General features: G+C 35.9%; 2 protein-coding genes across 2 annotated transcripts; both read left to right on the forward strand.

Moving 5' to 3' along the window:
• Positions 1-2,068: 2,068 nt before the first annotated feature.
• Positions 2,069-2,701, forward strand: LOC121224926 (pathogenesis-related protein 1-like). The gene is made up of 2 exons (XM_041108572.1): positions 2,069-2,229; positions 2,317-2,701. Exons 1-2 carry the CDS (start codon positions 2,069-2,071, stop codon positions 2,699-2,701), a joined length of 546 nt encoding a protein of 181 aa, XP_040964506.1.
• A 21-nt stretch (positions 2,702-2,722) lies between these two features.
• LOC121224927 (pathogenesis-related protein 1-like) lies at positions 2,723-3,403 on the forward strand. Its single transcript, XM_041108573.1, has one exon. The coding sequence runs from the start codon at positions 2,723-2,725 to the stop codon at positions 3,401-3,403; it is 681 nt and encodes a 226-aa protein (XP_040964507.1).
• Positions 3,404-14,210: the final 10,807 nt, after the last annotated feature.

The following is a 14,210-nucleotide window of genomic DNA, read 5'->3' on the forward strand; positions in this document are numbered from 1 at the left end:
TATCAATTTTAAAAGTGAGCAACTAAGGATAACTAATCATGATGTTATTATCTTCTGTCAATTGTACATGATTTTTATTGGTGTAATAACAAATTTAGCCTTCAAAGTTTACACATTCTGTCAATTTGGTATTAATTTAACAAGTTTACCTTACAACATTTGTGTAAATGTTGAGGCAGAATTTGTTGAATTTTTTAGAATTAAAGAAAAAATGACAAAATATGTAAACATTAAATGCTAAATTTATTATTATACAAATCAAAATTATGCACAGTTGATAGAAGACACTAACTTCGTGATTAATTATCCTTAGTTGCTCACTTTAAAAATTGATAGAACTTAAATTGCTTCGAATTTTTTTGGGAGAGACTAATTTTCTTAATTTCAAAATCGAGAGAGATTAGAGAGGTCTTTTTATCTTTTTACCAATTGATGAGATATTCGAAAAAATTTGACAGAAAAAAAAATTTAAGGTCTATTTGTTTAGTGTAAAATATTTTATAAAAAATGAATTCTGAAAAATAATTTTTTTTTGAAAAGTTGATATATTCCTGCATTTGAATAATTCTGTATAAAATTGTCATCCTCCGGATGTCTTTCGTAAATATTGTAATGCTAAGTATTAGACATTCAATAATACTTCCTCAAAAATGCTTTCAAAATATCTTTTTAACATAAATTTATTTTTTATTTGAATTAAATAATAGTAATTAATTTTCATAAAAAATGGTAATAATTATGAATGGTTAAATACAAAATTACATAAACTTACCGTGTATGTTGTTGAAAAGAAGGGATTATATGAAACTGTGATTCCATGTAAGAGGATGACAAATAAGATTTTTTCTCCTGATTTTCAGCAATTTCCTATGAAAAAAATTCAAATTCAACTAAAAATGCTAAAAATCAAGAGGAAAAGTTTGATTTGCCTTTCTCCTATTGGAAAGGGATAAGGATGACGTAGAATCACAGTTTCATACAATCCTTTCTCGTTGTTGAAACCTTTTTTTACCGAGAAATTAGCTGGATGATATTTGCAAAGTTATGGGAAAAATACTATTTTTAAAGATTAAAGTCTTATTAAGAGTGTGATCGAATACCTTTAAAATTATCTTTTAAAAAAGTAATTAAAAAAAGATAATTATTGGATTTGCGTACATGGAAGATTATAGCACCATCGTAAGATTTAAAAATCGATACCTTCTTAAATACATGTTATTTCGGATTTTAGAAATACGACTTCAAATTTTCATTTAATTATGAATTTTAGTAATTTAAGTTCAAATTATATTTGCTAACACTATCAAAAAGCCTCATTAGCAAATTTAAGTTTAAATTACACTTTTAAAGCTTGATTGAAATTTTTTTTTTGAAATTCACTCATTTTAATTCAATTATCTAATAAAAATATAATTTGATTTTCAACTTTTTGAATATGATGCTGTGAGAATGTGGATTAATAAAAGGGACTATTATAATTTGAATTCCAATGTATGTAATTTAAGTGACATATGTCCATTATACTCTAGGACATATATAGCTAAGTTGGATAGACTCATGTACGAGTTGCACCTAAACGATCACAAAGTAATAGCTGGTGAACATCTCTTGGAGTGGAATTTGATATTGGGTAAGCTCAGTACGTGCTTCAATAGAAAGTTTGGCCATCCAATCTGATTTGCTGTCATGTTGGCCTCGCCGTATACATAGATCATTCAAACGTCCCATTGTTTCACAACAACAATATCGTCGCATTCCACCTGTATTTTATGATAGCCAAGCTCCCATGCAAGTTCTATTCCATCAATCTTTTAATGGTATATATCTTTTGACCTTATAATCACTAGACAGTCTTTCATTTTTGTCCCTAACTGTTGACTAGCTCTCTCAATAGAGTCTCGCTTTGTTGGATGACATGAAAGTTGGGGTAATCAGCCTCGCTGTATTGCACATAATTTAAGCCACATATCGTGCAGTTGCCGATTAGGCCCACCTATAACTTGACATTCGTGATCGATAATTGATGAGCTAATTAGGCAGGCAGTAAAGGGCCTCTTTTAGATATCATATGGAGTTATGCAAGATTTCAATAGCCTTTAGTTTGGTCGTCTTGGCTCTGTTCAGCCGTATGAGAACACACGGTTCCATAGGAGCCACTCAACCAAGTTCAACCCAATCCAATGTCACGGTGGCAGCTGCGCCAAACCCTGCTTCAATGAAGAATGGTTCGTCACCTCAAGACTTCTAGAATGTACACAACGTAGCTCGTGCGGTGGTTGGTGTTTGCCCGATCATTTGGAACAATGTGGTGGTTAGGTACGCGGCAGACTATGCCGAAAAGAGGATATCAGATTGTGACCTCGTGCATTCAGGAGGGCCTTATGGTGAGAATCTTGCATGGAGTAGCACTGATCTTTCTGGACCCGATGCTATGAGATTGTGGATTGATGAGAAAGACTATTATAATTTTAAATCTGGTGTATGTGATTCAAGCCACGTATGTAGGCAATATACTCAAGTGATTGGGCGCAACTCAAGTCGTCTTGGATGTGCAAAAGTGATTGGGTCCAATAACGGTGGAACTTTTGTTATTTGTAACTATGACCCTCCAAGTAACGATCCTATAGGTAAGAACCAATCCAACATCATGGTAGCAACTGTGCCAAACCCTAGTTCTGCTACAGAAGGTTTGTTACCTTAAGACTACTTGAATGTACACAACATGGCTCGTGCTGCAGTTGGTGTTCGGCCCATCACTTGGGACAACGTGGTGGCAATATTTGCAGTAAACTATGCCAATAAGAGGATATCGGATTGTGAGCTTATGCCTTCAAAAGAACCTTACGGTGAGAATCTTGCGGGGAGCAAGGATGACCTTTCTGGATCTGATGCTGTGATAATGTGGATTAATGAAAAGAGAAATTATAATTTGAAATCCGGTGCATGTAATTCGAGCCACATATGTAGCCATTATACTCAAGTGATTTGGCACAATTCAGTTCATCTCAGATGTGCAAAAGTGAGATGCAATAACGGGGGAACTTTTATTGTTTATAACTATGACCCTCTAGGTAAAATTGTCGGTAAGCTTCCAATCGATGTGAATCAATCAATCAGCAAAGTAATCTCACCAAGCGCTGCTTCTGCACCATACTTCTTTCCTTCGGAACACCCAAAGAGGAACATGGGAGGATTAGTGGCGGGGTTAATTGTTGGAGCTTGTGGTTTAATTTCTGGCTTAGGTTTATTCTTCTGGTTCTTTTCAAGAACAAAAAGACACAAGGACGACATCAACATAGACAATCACCATTACATATCTGATGTGTTCTTTAGCGGCGGTGAGTTTCGATACGGAATGGCACCAAGGAAATTTTTCCTAGTAGAATTAGCTAAAGTGAAATAATTTTAAATGTGAAAAACTATGAGAGATGGGGTTTTGGTGCAGTTTATAGAGGGTACTTAAGGGGCTTGGATACATATGTTGCTGTTAAAAGGATTTCAAATGCCTTCAAAAAATGAATCAAGGAATATGCATTTGAAGTAAAGATCATTAACCGATTGAGACACGAGAATCTAGTCAAGCTTATCAGCTAGTGCCACGAAAAACTCGAGCTCCTACTCATTTACGAGTTCATGGCTAACGGCAATCTAGATTCTCATCTTTTCAAAGGCAAAAGCTTACTGAACTGGGAAGTGAGATACAAAATTGTACAGGAATTGGCGTCGGCTCTATTATATCTACACGAAGAAGGCGATCATTGTGTGCTACACAGGGATACCTGTCTATTTTTTATATATATATACATGAAGGCATAATGGGTAAATTTTAATTATAATCCTCTTTTATTTTAGATTATAAGAATGATTAAATTTCAATTTGATCTCTATATTTTGTTTAATTTTGAAATTTAATTTATATATTTTAATTTTGATATAATTTGGTACCTTAACTTTTATAATCTCATTAGTCAATCTAAAAATTTTGTTCTAAATGTATGGCAATGAGTGCTTTGCTTAGTATCCTAGCAAAAACAGTAACTATTGCGGCTTGAAATGGAGGAAAGTGGTGGTGACGATAGGTTTGGAGGCGATGAGATATCCCTTTTGGCAGAAGAACTCATCCAATTATCGGTTAAAAGTTAGGTGGTGGAACCAAACGAGAAATCAACTCTGCTCTATACGATATGGATAGAAAAATCCTACAATCTGGATAGCTTTAGGGCACAGATGAAAAGCATCTGGAAGACAAGGAAAAAATTCGAGATTCAATTGGCAGGGCAAAATCTAGAGATAGTTATGGAGGGGCAACTATGGCTGTTTCGATAAAATCTTGTACTTTTTGATCGGTTGGTTAAATTGATGGAAAGAAGTCAGTTCCGGCTTAATTCTTCCCCGTTTTGGATCAAGATTGGACCATGCTTACCAAAATTCGACAAAAGATCTATTGCACGCCATTGGGGTTACTTTTGGAGGAGTAATTAGATTTGAAATCAATGGAGATTTTTGTTGTCTTAGAATTCAATTGGATGTGCAGAAACCCCTTCGTAGAGGTATTTTCGTCTCAATCGATACTCAACGAAAATCGTGGATCTCCTTTTAATATGAGAAGTTACTGATTTTTTGCTTTGGATGTGGAAGAATGGGCCGTGGTTTCAAAGACTGTCTTGAACTAATACCTGCAGAAAAAAATAAAATTAGAGACGATCCACCATATTCTTTAGTATTAAAAGCTGAACTAAACTTAATTGGGAAGAAGAGTTTGAAATTTAGTGCCCTCTCAAAGAAGATGATGCCTCAATGCTCTTACATAGGTGTCACAGAGAGGTTTCCTGAGATGAATAAACAACAAGAGGATGGGAATGCTATGGTCTGAAGCTTGCAGGATAAATTACAACCAACAGGAATAGAGAAGGCAGAGAAAATGCAGGAAAAAAGGTCTGCAGTGAAGAAAACTAAAAGGTTGAATGAAAGAAATAGTATGTTTGATAACACTCTAGAATAACGTATTTTTATGTATTAATTATGTATTTATTCTGAGTATGATCCTACTAATTTGAACTATTTATGATCTTTTAGCTCATAGGGACTAAATTTGAGGCAAAAGTAAAATTAAGGGCCAAAAGTGTGAATTTAGAGATAAAATGGGCCAATGTGTGACACAAGGAAAAGTCGGTGCCAAAAGTGTAAGCATGGAGGACACAAGGGTTGAAGTGCAAAAAAATAGAGATTTTATTCTATCAGACTCTATTTTAATTATATTAGGATAATTAATATTAAGATAATTATTAAGAATTACTTAATTTTAGGGTTTTATTTTATTTATCTTTTGGGAATTTAAGTAGGATTAGACTATCTCCCCTAGTACTATAAATAGGGGGTGAAGTGACTCAAAAGAGGATCCATCTTTTCTGTAAACACTCTCTCCCCAAAAGTCAAGGCTTTTGTTCTTCTCATATTTCCTTTCAATAAAATCTCTATTTTTATTTTATTTTTTTCTACCACAACCATGAGCTACTAAACCCATCTAGCCAAAGGTTGTCAAAAATCCCCAAAAGGGTTCATGAGGCTTAGAATCTGTACTTATCCTTCTCAACGAGTATTTATCGTATGCAAAGGCGGCCACTTTGTATGTTTTGGGAAGGTTGCAAGGTCGGTTTGTTAGCTTACTGCGTCAGAGGTTGGCGAGCCCAAGAGACAAAATGGTATGGGATTCGCCATTGAGAAGCGTTGATCTAGTATAAGACGATCCTACAGAAGCGATTGTTGGCTAGAGTCAGGTTCCACCAAATTGTAAGTCTAAATCCTTGGAGCTGGTAGTCGTAGGAGTCCTCTTCCACTATAACTGGCTTATTCAGTTTGGGAAGGATCATCTAAAAGCCGAGGATTGAACCCAAGGCGGAACGAGACAACTAGAGGTTGGAATCTCCCATAAGAATTTCCTTTCTCTCAACTCTATTTTTAATTTCTTTAATTTTTTATTTCAATATTCTTAAATCTGTTTTTATTTTATTTTTTGTTTTTAGATCCAAACATTTAATTCTGTTATTTTTTTATTTTATTTTTTTCAAGAACGCAAGTTTTCTTGGGTAAGATTCTGCCTGGGATTTCACGGAACAAGATATTTTGCAAGTCCAGTCCCTGAGGATTTGACCCTCCTTCCCTTTTACTATTCTTTTTCAGTATTTATTAGGGATAGGATATTTTTTGTGCTTTCAACGACCACATCAAATTTTCGCGCCGTTGCCGGGGACTGGCAAAGTACTAATCTTATTTTTTTTCTTATGACCAGATCTGCTCTAGGTACTCTTACATTTGGTTCAAAAATTGAGAAGACTGCTAGAGCCAATCGCAAGGAGACAAAGTTACGAAAAAAATAGTCAGTGGTGGTTGGAACTCAAAGTAACCCACCGCCAAAAATCGAAGTCGACGATGAAGCTAAGTCTAGGGTTAACAAAAACCTTACTCGAACACTTGAAAGCGAAAAAGTAGAAGTCGATTCACCAGAAGAAGTGCTTAATGCTAGGGTTAACAAAAACCCAAATCTAGCACACCAACCAATGGCTCAAACGATTCGGCAATTGGCCGATGCTCCGACAGAACAACTGCCATTGTGCATCGTGTATCTTACTATGAATACTGACTTTGAGTTGAAGTCAGATTTAATCCAGTTACTGCCAGCTTTTCGTGGGTTACAAAATGAAAATCCCCACAAGCATCTGAAGGAATTTTATATGGTTTATCTTAGCATGAAACCTCAGGGGGTAACTGAGGATCAGATTAAATTGAGTGCTTTCCCTTTCTCCCTAGCAGATTCTGCTAAGGAATGGTTATTTTATTTACCCCTTGGATCTATTACAACTTGGGCTGATCTATTTTGTTTGTTTCTGAACAGGTTTTTTCCAGCGTCTCGAGCAGCTGAGCTAAGAAGAGAGATCGTTGGAATAAGGCAAAAAGAAGCTGAGTCCCTTTACGATTATTGGGAGTGGTTTAAGAAGTTGTGTGCAAGCTGCCCACAACATGGTATAACGGAGCAATCTCTCCTCCAATACTTTTACAAAGGTTTGAAGCCCATGGAGATGAATATTGTAGACGCTGTTAGTAGAGGAGCATTGGTCAACATGACTCCCCAACAAGCGAGAGACTTGATCTCCATGATGGCTGCAAATTCTCAACAGTTCCGAGCCAATACTGAACCCCCTAGAAAGGTTCACTAGCTAAGTAATTCAACCTTAGAGGATAAAGTTGATAGACTTACTAATATGATAAATTCTCTTATTGCAGAAAAAGCGAAGACAGCTCGGTTATGTGGAATATGTGCTACACCTAATCATGCAACTGATGCATGTCCCAGTTTTTATGATGATACCACAACCCATCTAAATGCTGTGGGAAATTTCCCTGGGCCGCCACAAAGGCAGTACGAACCCTATGCTAATACCCACGACCTAAGGTGGAGGGACCATCCTAACTTAAGTTATGGGGCCAATCCATGAAATAACCAACCATACCAAAATCGGTTTTCGCAACAGCCGCAAGGTTTAGGTAATTTTCTAGAAACCATGGTCAATAAGTTAGCAGCTAATGTTCTTAATTTTCAACAGCAAACTCTTAATTTCCAAAAAGAGATGAAGGATTTCCAACAGAAAATTGAGGCGTCCATCAGAGAGTTGACCACATCGATCGAGAAATTGACCTCTCAAGGGAAGCTGCCATCACAAACAGAACCAAACCTTAGATAAAATGCAAATGCACTGACGTTACGAAGCGGAAATGTACAATAACCAATTCCTGACAGGAATCTTGGCCAAGAAATTGCCTAGGAAAAATCTAATAAAGACGAACAAGTCCAACCGAAGCCTCCATTGCCTAAAATTTAACCTCCATTTCCAGAACGATTCAACCAGTGTCGACGAGGTAAAGAGGATAAAGAAATCCTCAAAACATTTAGGAATGTCGAGATCAACATTCTGCTATTGGACGCCATCAAGAAAATACCGTAGTATGCTAAATTTCTTAAAGAGCTTTGCACCAACAAACAAAAATTAATAGGTAATGAAAGGGTGAATGTTGATGAGAATGTATCTGCAGTGTTACAGTAAAAAATGCCGGCAAAATGCAAGGATAGGGGCATGTTTGCAATACCATGCAAAATAGGCCATTTGAGAATTAAGAAGGCTATGTGTGATTTAGAGGCTTCTATAAATGTAATTCCATATTCTATTTATGAATCACTTAACGCGGGTTTTTTGACAAAAACAGGTGTTATCATTCAATTAGCGGACAGGTCTGTTATGCATCCAGAAGGAGTCCTTGAGGATGTTCTGGTAAAAGTTGACGAGTTTATTTTCCCTACATGTTTTTATGTGATCAAAATGGAGGAGGATAGCACTCCTGGATCTTCAGATCTCTTGTTGGGTCGACTGTTCCTTAGTACAGCTAGTACTAAAATCAACATTCGAAGTGGAACTCTCACGATAGAGTTTGATGGGGAGATCGTAAAGTTTAATGTCTACGATGCCATTAGCCATCCAAGCAAAATCTTGAGCATAAATCGTATCGACATAATTGACTCTTTGGTGGAAGAGAATTTTGAGTCAATTTATGGAGATAATTCTGAACTTGATGAATTTGAATTTGTTAATGAGTTATTATCTCCAAATACTAAACTGTTACCTTCTGTTATATAGGCATCAGAGCTGGAGCTAGAACCCGCAGGACAGGCAAGGAAATTAGACATCGAAGAGTTAGAAGAAATTCGCAATGATGCCTACGAGAATGCTCACATTTATAAAGACAAGACAAAATTGTTTCACGATAAGAGACTAGCTTAGAAGCATTTTTTGGTAGGACAAAAAGTTTTACTTTATAACTCGGTGTTAAAGTTATTCCCAGGTAAGCTTCGATCACGATGGTAAGGACCTTTTATTGTTACTAAAGTGTTCACACATGGAGCGGTTGAAATAGAGAGTGAAGAATTTGGAAAGCGGTTCATAGTCAATGGCCAGTGGTTGAAGCCGTTTTATGAGAATTTTCAAGCCCACACGGTTGAGAAAATCCATTTGGAACCACCATAGAACCAATAACGGCATCGAGCTAACGACGTTAAACAAGCACTTGTTGGGAGGTAACCCAATTTTTATTTTTATTATTTATTTTTTTCTTTACTTTATTTATTTTATTTTACTTATTTGGATATTAATAAATTTTTCTTCTTTTGCTTAGATAAAGTAGAGCGAAAATACGAAGAAAACCGTTGAGCAACGCTTAGAGCGCATTGAGGCCCGACTTGAAACCTTTGGCCAGCAACTGACCGAGCTCATTGCCATCATATGCGATCGACAGTACTAACACGGGGAATTTTTCTAAACTTTTGTACCTATTTATTTCTTTTCGTCCACATTGAGTACAATGTGCTTTCAGTAGGGGGAGGTACTCTTCGTTATTACTATCATTTTCTACTGTAATTTTGGTTATTGTTGCTGTTGCTGTGATTATTTTTGGCTGGTGTTACTGCTTGAGGCTCCATTTTGTCCATATTTATTTTTTTAGGATCTCCTGTTTCTTTTAATGCCCAAGATTTTTACCAAGAATTGCCCACTGTTTGACCAACAAGTATGATTCTTGTTTTCTAAGGAAATTACAGATTTTCCATAATTGATGCCATCTCCACTGTTTTGTTCTTATTAGACTAAAAATAATTGTGATTCATAGAGTTAACTTTATCTTGCTTTTCGTAAAATTGATCAAGTTTAATACAAAGTGGACACTTAATATGTTTACATGCTAAAATATGTTGATGACTATTAAGGTAATTACTAAAACTTATTTTTGACACTTGATTATTTTTTCTCTGAAGTCCTCATAAAAAAGTTATTATTAAAATATCGTTTAATATTTCCGTGGTTATGAGTGCAGTTTAAAAACGTGACTGACTGAGTAACCGGGGTAGGTGCTTGGGTTGTCATCCTATTTCGCGTCAAAAGGTTGTGTGACGTGTTAGGTAAAACTCCGCTAACCGGAATTAATTTTTAAGAACATGTTGGGCTGAATAACCGGGGTAGGGTGCTTGGCTGTTATCTCTCTTCGCGTCAAAAGGTTCAGTATATTTCTAAAGCATAAAAAAATAATTTGGGGACTAAAGGAGGAAACAAATAAGGTGTCTTGGTAGGTTTGGTAATTTACCTAATTTTCATTAAATAATTAAAGTCGATTCTAATTTTTGTGTGTATTAATTGGAAAACTTTTTCTGTTTTACTTAAAGCAAGCTTAGGGTTTTCTTTATTTTTCATATGCATTTTTGATTGATTTTTATAAAATTTTGGAGTGGTATTTCTTTTATGGCAGAATCTAACTTTCACAGTAGATAAGAACCATACTTGAGGGCAAGCATGGGCTAAGTAGGAGGAATTTGATAACACTCTAGAATAACGTTTTTTATGTATTAATTATGTATTTATTCTGAGTATGATCCTGCTAATTTGAGCTATTTATGATCTTTTATCTCATAGGGACTAAATTTGGGGCAAAAGCAAAATTAAGGGCCAAAAGTGTGAATTTAGAGATAAAATGGGCCAATGTGCGACATAAGGAAAAGTTGGTGTCAAAAGTGCAAGCATGGAGGACACAAGGGTTGAAATGCAAAAAAAAAAAAGAAGTTTTATTCTATTAGACTCTATTTTAATTATATTAGGATAATTAATATTAATATAATTATTAAGGATTATTTAATTTTAGGATTTTATTTTATTTATCTTTATTTATCTTTAATTAAATGTATTTATCTTTCGGGAATTTAAGTAGGATTAGACTATCTCCCCTAGCACTATAAATAGGGGGTGAAGTGACTCAAAAGAGGATGCATCTTTTCTGTAAACACTCTCTCCCCAAAAGTCTAGGCTTTTGTTCTTCTCATATTTCCTTTCAATAAAATCTCTATTTTTATTTTATTTAGTTTCTTTTCTACCACAACCATGAGCCACTAAACCCATAAGCCAAAGGTTGTCGAAAATCCCCAAAAGGGTTCATGAGGCTTAGAATCCGTACTTAGCCTTCTCAACGAGTATTCATCGTTTCTCCGTACTACGAGGCTGACACTTCCGTCCATGTCCCTTAAGAAGTAAGCTTTTCAACGTATGCAAAGGCAGTCGCTTTGTATATTTTGGGAAGGTTGCACAGTTGGTTCGTTAGCTTACTGCGTCAGAGGTTGGCAAGCCAAACAGATAAAATGGCGCGGGATTCGCCATAAGATGATCCCACAGAAACGTTGATCTAGCATAAGATGATCCCACAGAAACGATTGTTGGCTAGAGTCAGGTTTCACCAAATCGTAAGTCTAAATCCTTGGAACTGGTGGTTGTAGGTGTCCTCTTCCACTATAACTGGCTTATTCAGTTTGGGAAGGATCATCTAAAAGCCGAGGATTGAACCTAAGGCGGAACGAGACAATTGGAGGCTGGAATCTCCCATAAGAATTTCCTTTCTCTCAACTCTATTTTTAATTTCTCAAATTTTCGATTCAATATTCTTAATTCTGTTTTTATTTTATTTTTCGTTTCTAGATCCAAACCTTTAATTTTGTTATTTTCTTATTTTTTGAGGAACGCAGGTTTTCTTGGGCACGAAACAAGATATTGTGCAAATCTAGTCCCTGAGGATTTGACCGTACTTCCTTTTTACTATTCTTTTTTATTATTTATTAGGGATATGATATTTTGGTGCTTTCAACGACCGCATCAATGTTGGAAGATAAGTCCAATCCAGTCAAGAAGAAAAGTTGGAAAAGAATTGGTCCAACGATCTTGATAAGTTAAAATAGTGAAGATAGCATAATGAGGAAGAGGAAATCTTTAGAAATAAAAACCGAAGAATGCAGTATAGAAAAGTCTCGTGAAGACGGAGCAAAAAGAATGAAACATGAAAGAGAAGATATATATGTCGAAGCTGTCTCAGTTTTGTCGATAGAAAACTCAGAACAAATTTGTGTTTCCAACCAATATAGATCGATAACTGCCAAAAGGCAACCCGACCGGATGCAATGAAAACTATAAGTTGGAATGTTTGTGGATTAGGGAGTCCATAGGCAGTACGGAGGTTTTAGTATTTGCTGAAGCAACACAACCCCCAAATTGTCTTCATTATGGAGACAAAAATTGATGAGAAGCGTATGGAAATGGTCAAAAGGAGATGTGCTTTTGTGAATGGAATTGATGTCGGAGCAAAAGGCTCCCGAGGTGGGCTATGTTTGGCATGGAAATGGGAAATTATGGTTAGGTTAAGAAGTTTCTCAAAAAGCCATATTGATGTGATGATTAAGGAGGACAATTTAAATGAAGAATAGAGATTTACGGGGTTTTATGGTTCACCTTATGTAAGCAACAATAATGTCTCGTGGAATTTGTTAAGGAAACTAGGTCAAGAACAAAATCATCATTGGTTAGTAAGTGGTGATTTTAATGAAATCATGTATTCCTTTGAAAAGAGCGGAGGTATACCGAGGGAAGAGAGAAGAATTGAGGCCTTTCGTGAGGTTTTAGAGGAATTCCAATTAGTGGATGTAGGGTATACGGTGGAATGGTTTACATGGGAGAGAAGGAATCTACCGAAAATAAACATCAATGAGAGACTTGATAGGGGCGTTGCGAATGAAAAATGGATGCATCTTTTTCCAAAGGGTAATATTCAGCACTTGACACATTCGATATCGAATCACTGTCCTCTCTTTCTTAATACAAATAATGAAATAAATTTGTAAGGGGACCCCAAGTTTTAAATTTGAGGCATGGTGGACCATGGAGAAGTCTATTGAACAAGAAATTAAGGAATCTTGGTAGTCATCAACTAGTTCGCTTACTAAAAAACTTGAAAGGTTACAGATCAGATTGAAAAGATGGGCAAGCACAATTAAGAAAGGTCGAGACGGTTTAAAGAGAAAGCTCACAAAAGAACTAGAAAAGCTAATGGCGATGGAGAGGGATGAAGATATGATGGCAAAGCTAATTGATGCCAAAATTCAACTTAATATGGAGATTGATAAAGATGAAAGGTATTGGGAACAAAGGGCACGGGCCAATTGGCTTCAATTAAGGGATAAGAATTCTGCATTTTTTCATAAGTATGCCCTAGTTCGTAGACGAATAAACACAATAACTAGGATGGAATCAGACGAAGGAGGGGAAATCTCTGACAAATCAGAGATTAATGAGGTTGCTACTATATTTTTTCAGAAGTTATTTTCAACTAATAGAATTGGGAATTTATCCCACCTACTAATGGGCATTGACATTAATATCAGAATATACGGCAGAAGAGGTTCATTTGGCTTTGAAAGGAATAAGGCCTACTAAAGCACTAGGCTCTAATGATTTTTTGGTATTATTTTTTTAGAGATTCTAGCACATTGTAGGTAAAGATGTTGAAACTTTCTGTTTGAGAATTTTGAAGATGGTAAGGATTTTGACTCTTTAAATCTGATGGATATTGTGCTTATTCCAAAAATCCTGAACCCCACAAGTCTTTTTAATTTTAGACCTATTAGTTTATGCACGGTTATTTACAAAATTGTGGCGAAAACAATAGCAAATCGCCTTCAAGAAATCATTGGGAGATGTATTGATAGTGTCCAAAGTGCTTCCATCCTTGGAAGATTAATCTTTGCCAATGTGCTATTAGCCTATGAAATTTTGCACACTTTTCACTAAAAGCGTACCAAAAAAAAAGATATATGGCAGTGAAGTTAGATATGAGCAAAGCTTACGATAGAGTTGAATAAGGTTTTCTAAAGGAAGTAATGCTCTGAATGGGCTTTGCAAGGGAATGGGTGGCACTAATTATGAAATGTATCTCCACATTTTCTTATGCAGTAAACATTAATAGGAGAAGAGGAAACATTTTCAAACCTACTAAAGGGCTCTGACAAGGTAACCCACTCAGCCCTTTCCTTTTTTTGATATGCAGTGAGGGATTTTCATCTTTGATGAGACTGGCAATAAGAGAGGGCTTGTTAAAAGGAGTAAAAGCTAGCAGAAGGGGATCAGAGATATCACACTTACTTTTCGCAGATGATTGTATTTTGTTGGGTGAAGCAGCAAATAGAGGAGCGTTGATATTGAAAGAAATTTTGAAGGAATACGAATGATGCTCAGGCCAATGCGTGAATTTTAACAAATCAACGATCTTCTATAGCTCAAACACAATAGAGGGGGAAAAAGAAG

The sequence above is a fragment of the Gossypium hirsutum genome, chromosome D13, assembly GCF_007990345.1.
Source record: "Gossypium hirsutum isolate 1008001.06 chromosome D13, Gossypium_hirsutum_v2.1, whole genome shotgun sequence".
Taxonomy (NCBI): Eukaryota; Viridiplantae; Streptophyta; class Magnoliopsida; order Malvales; family Malvaceae; genus Gossypium; species Gossypium hirsutum.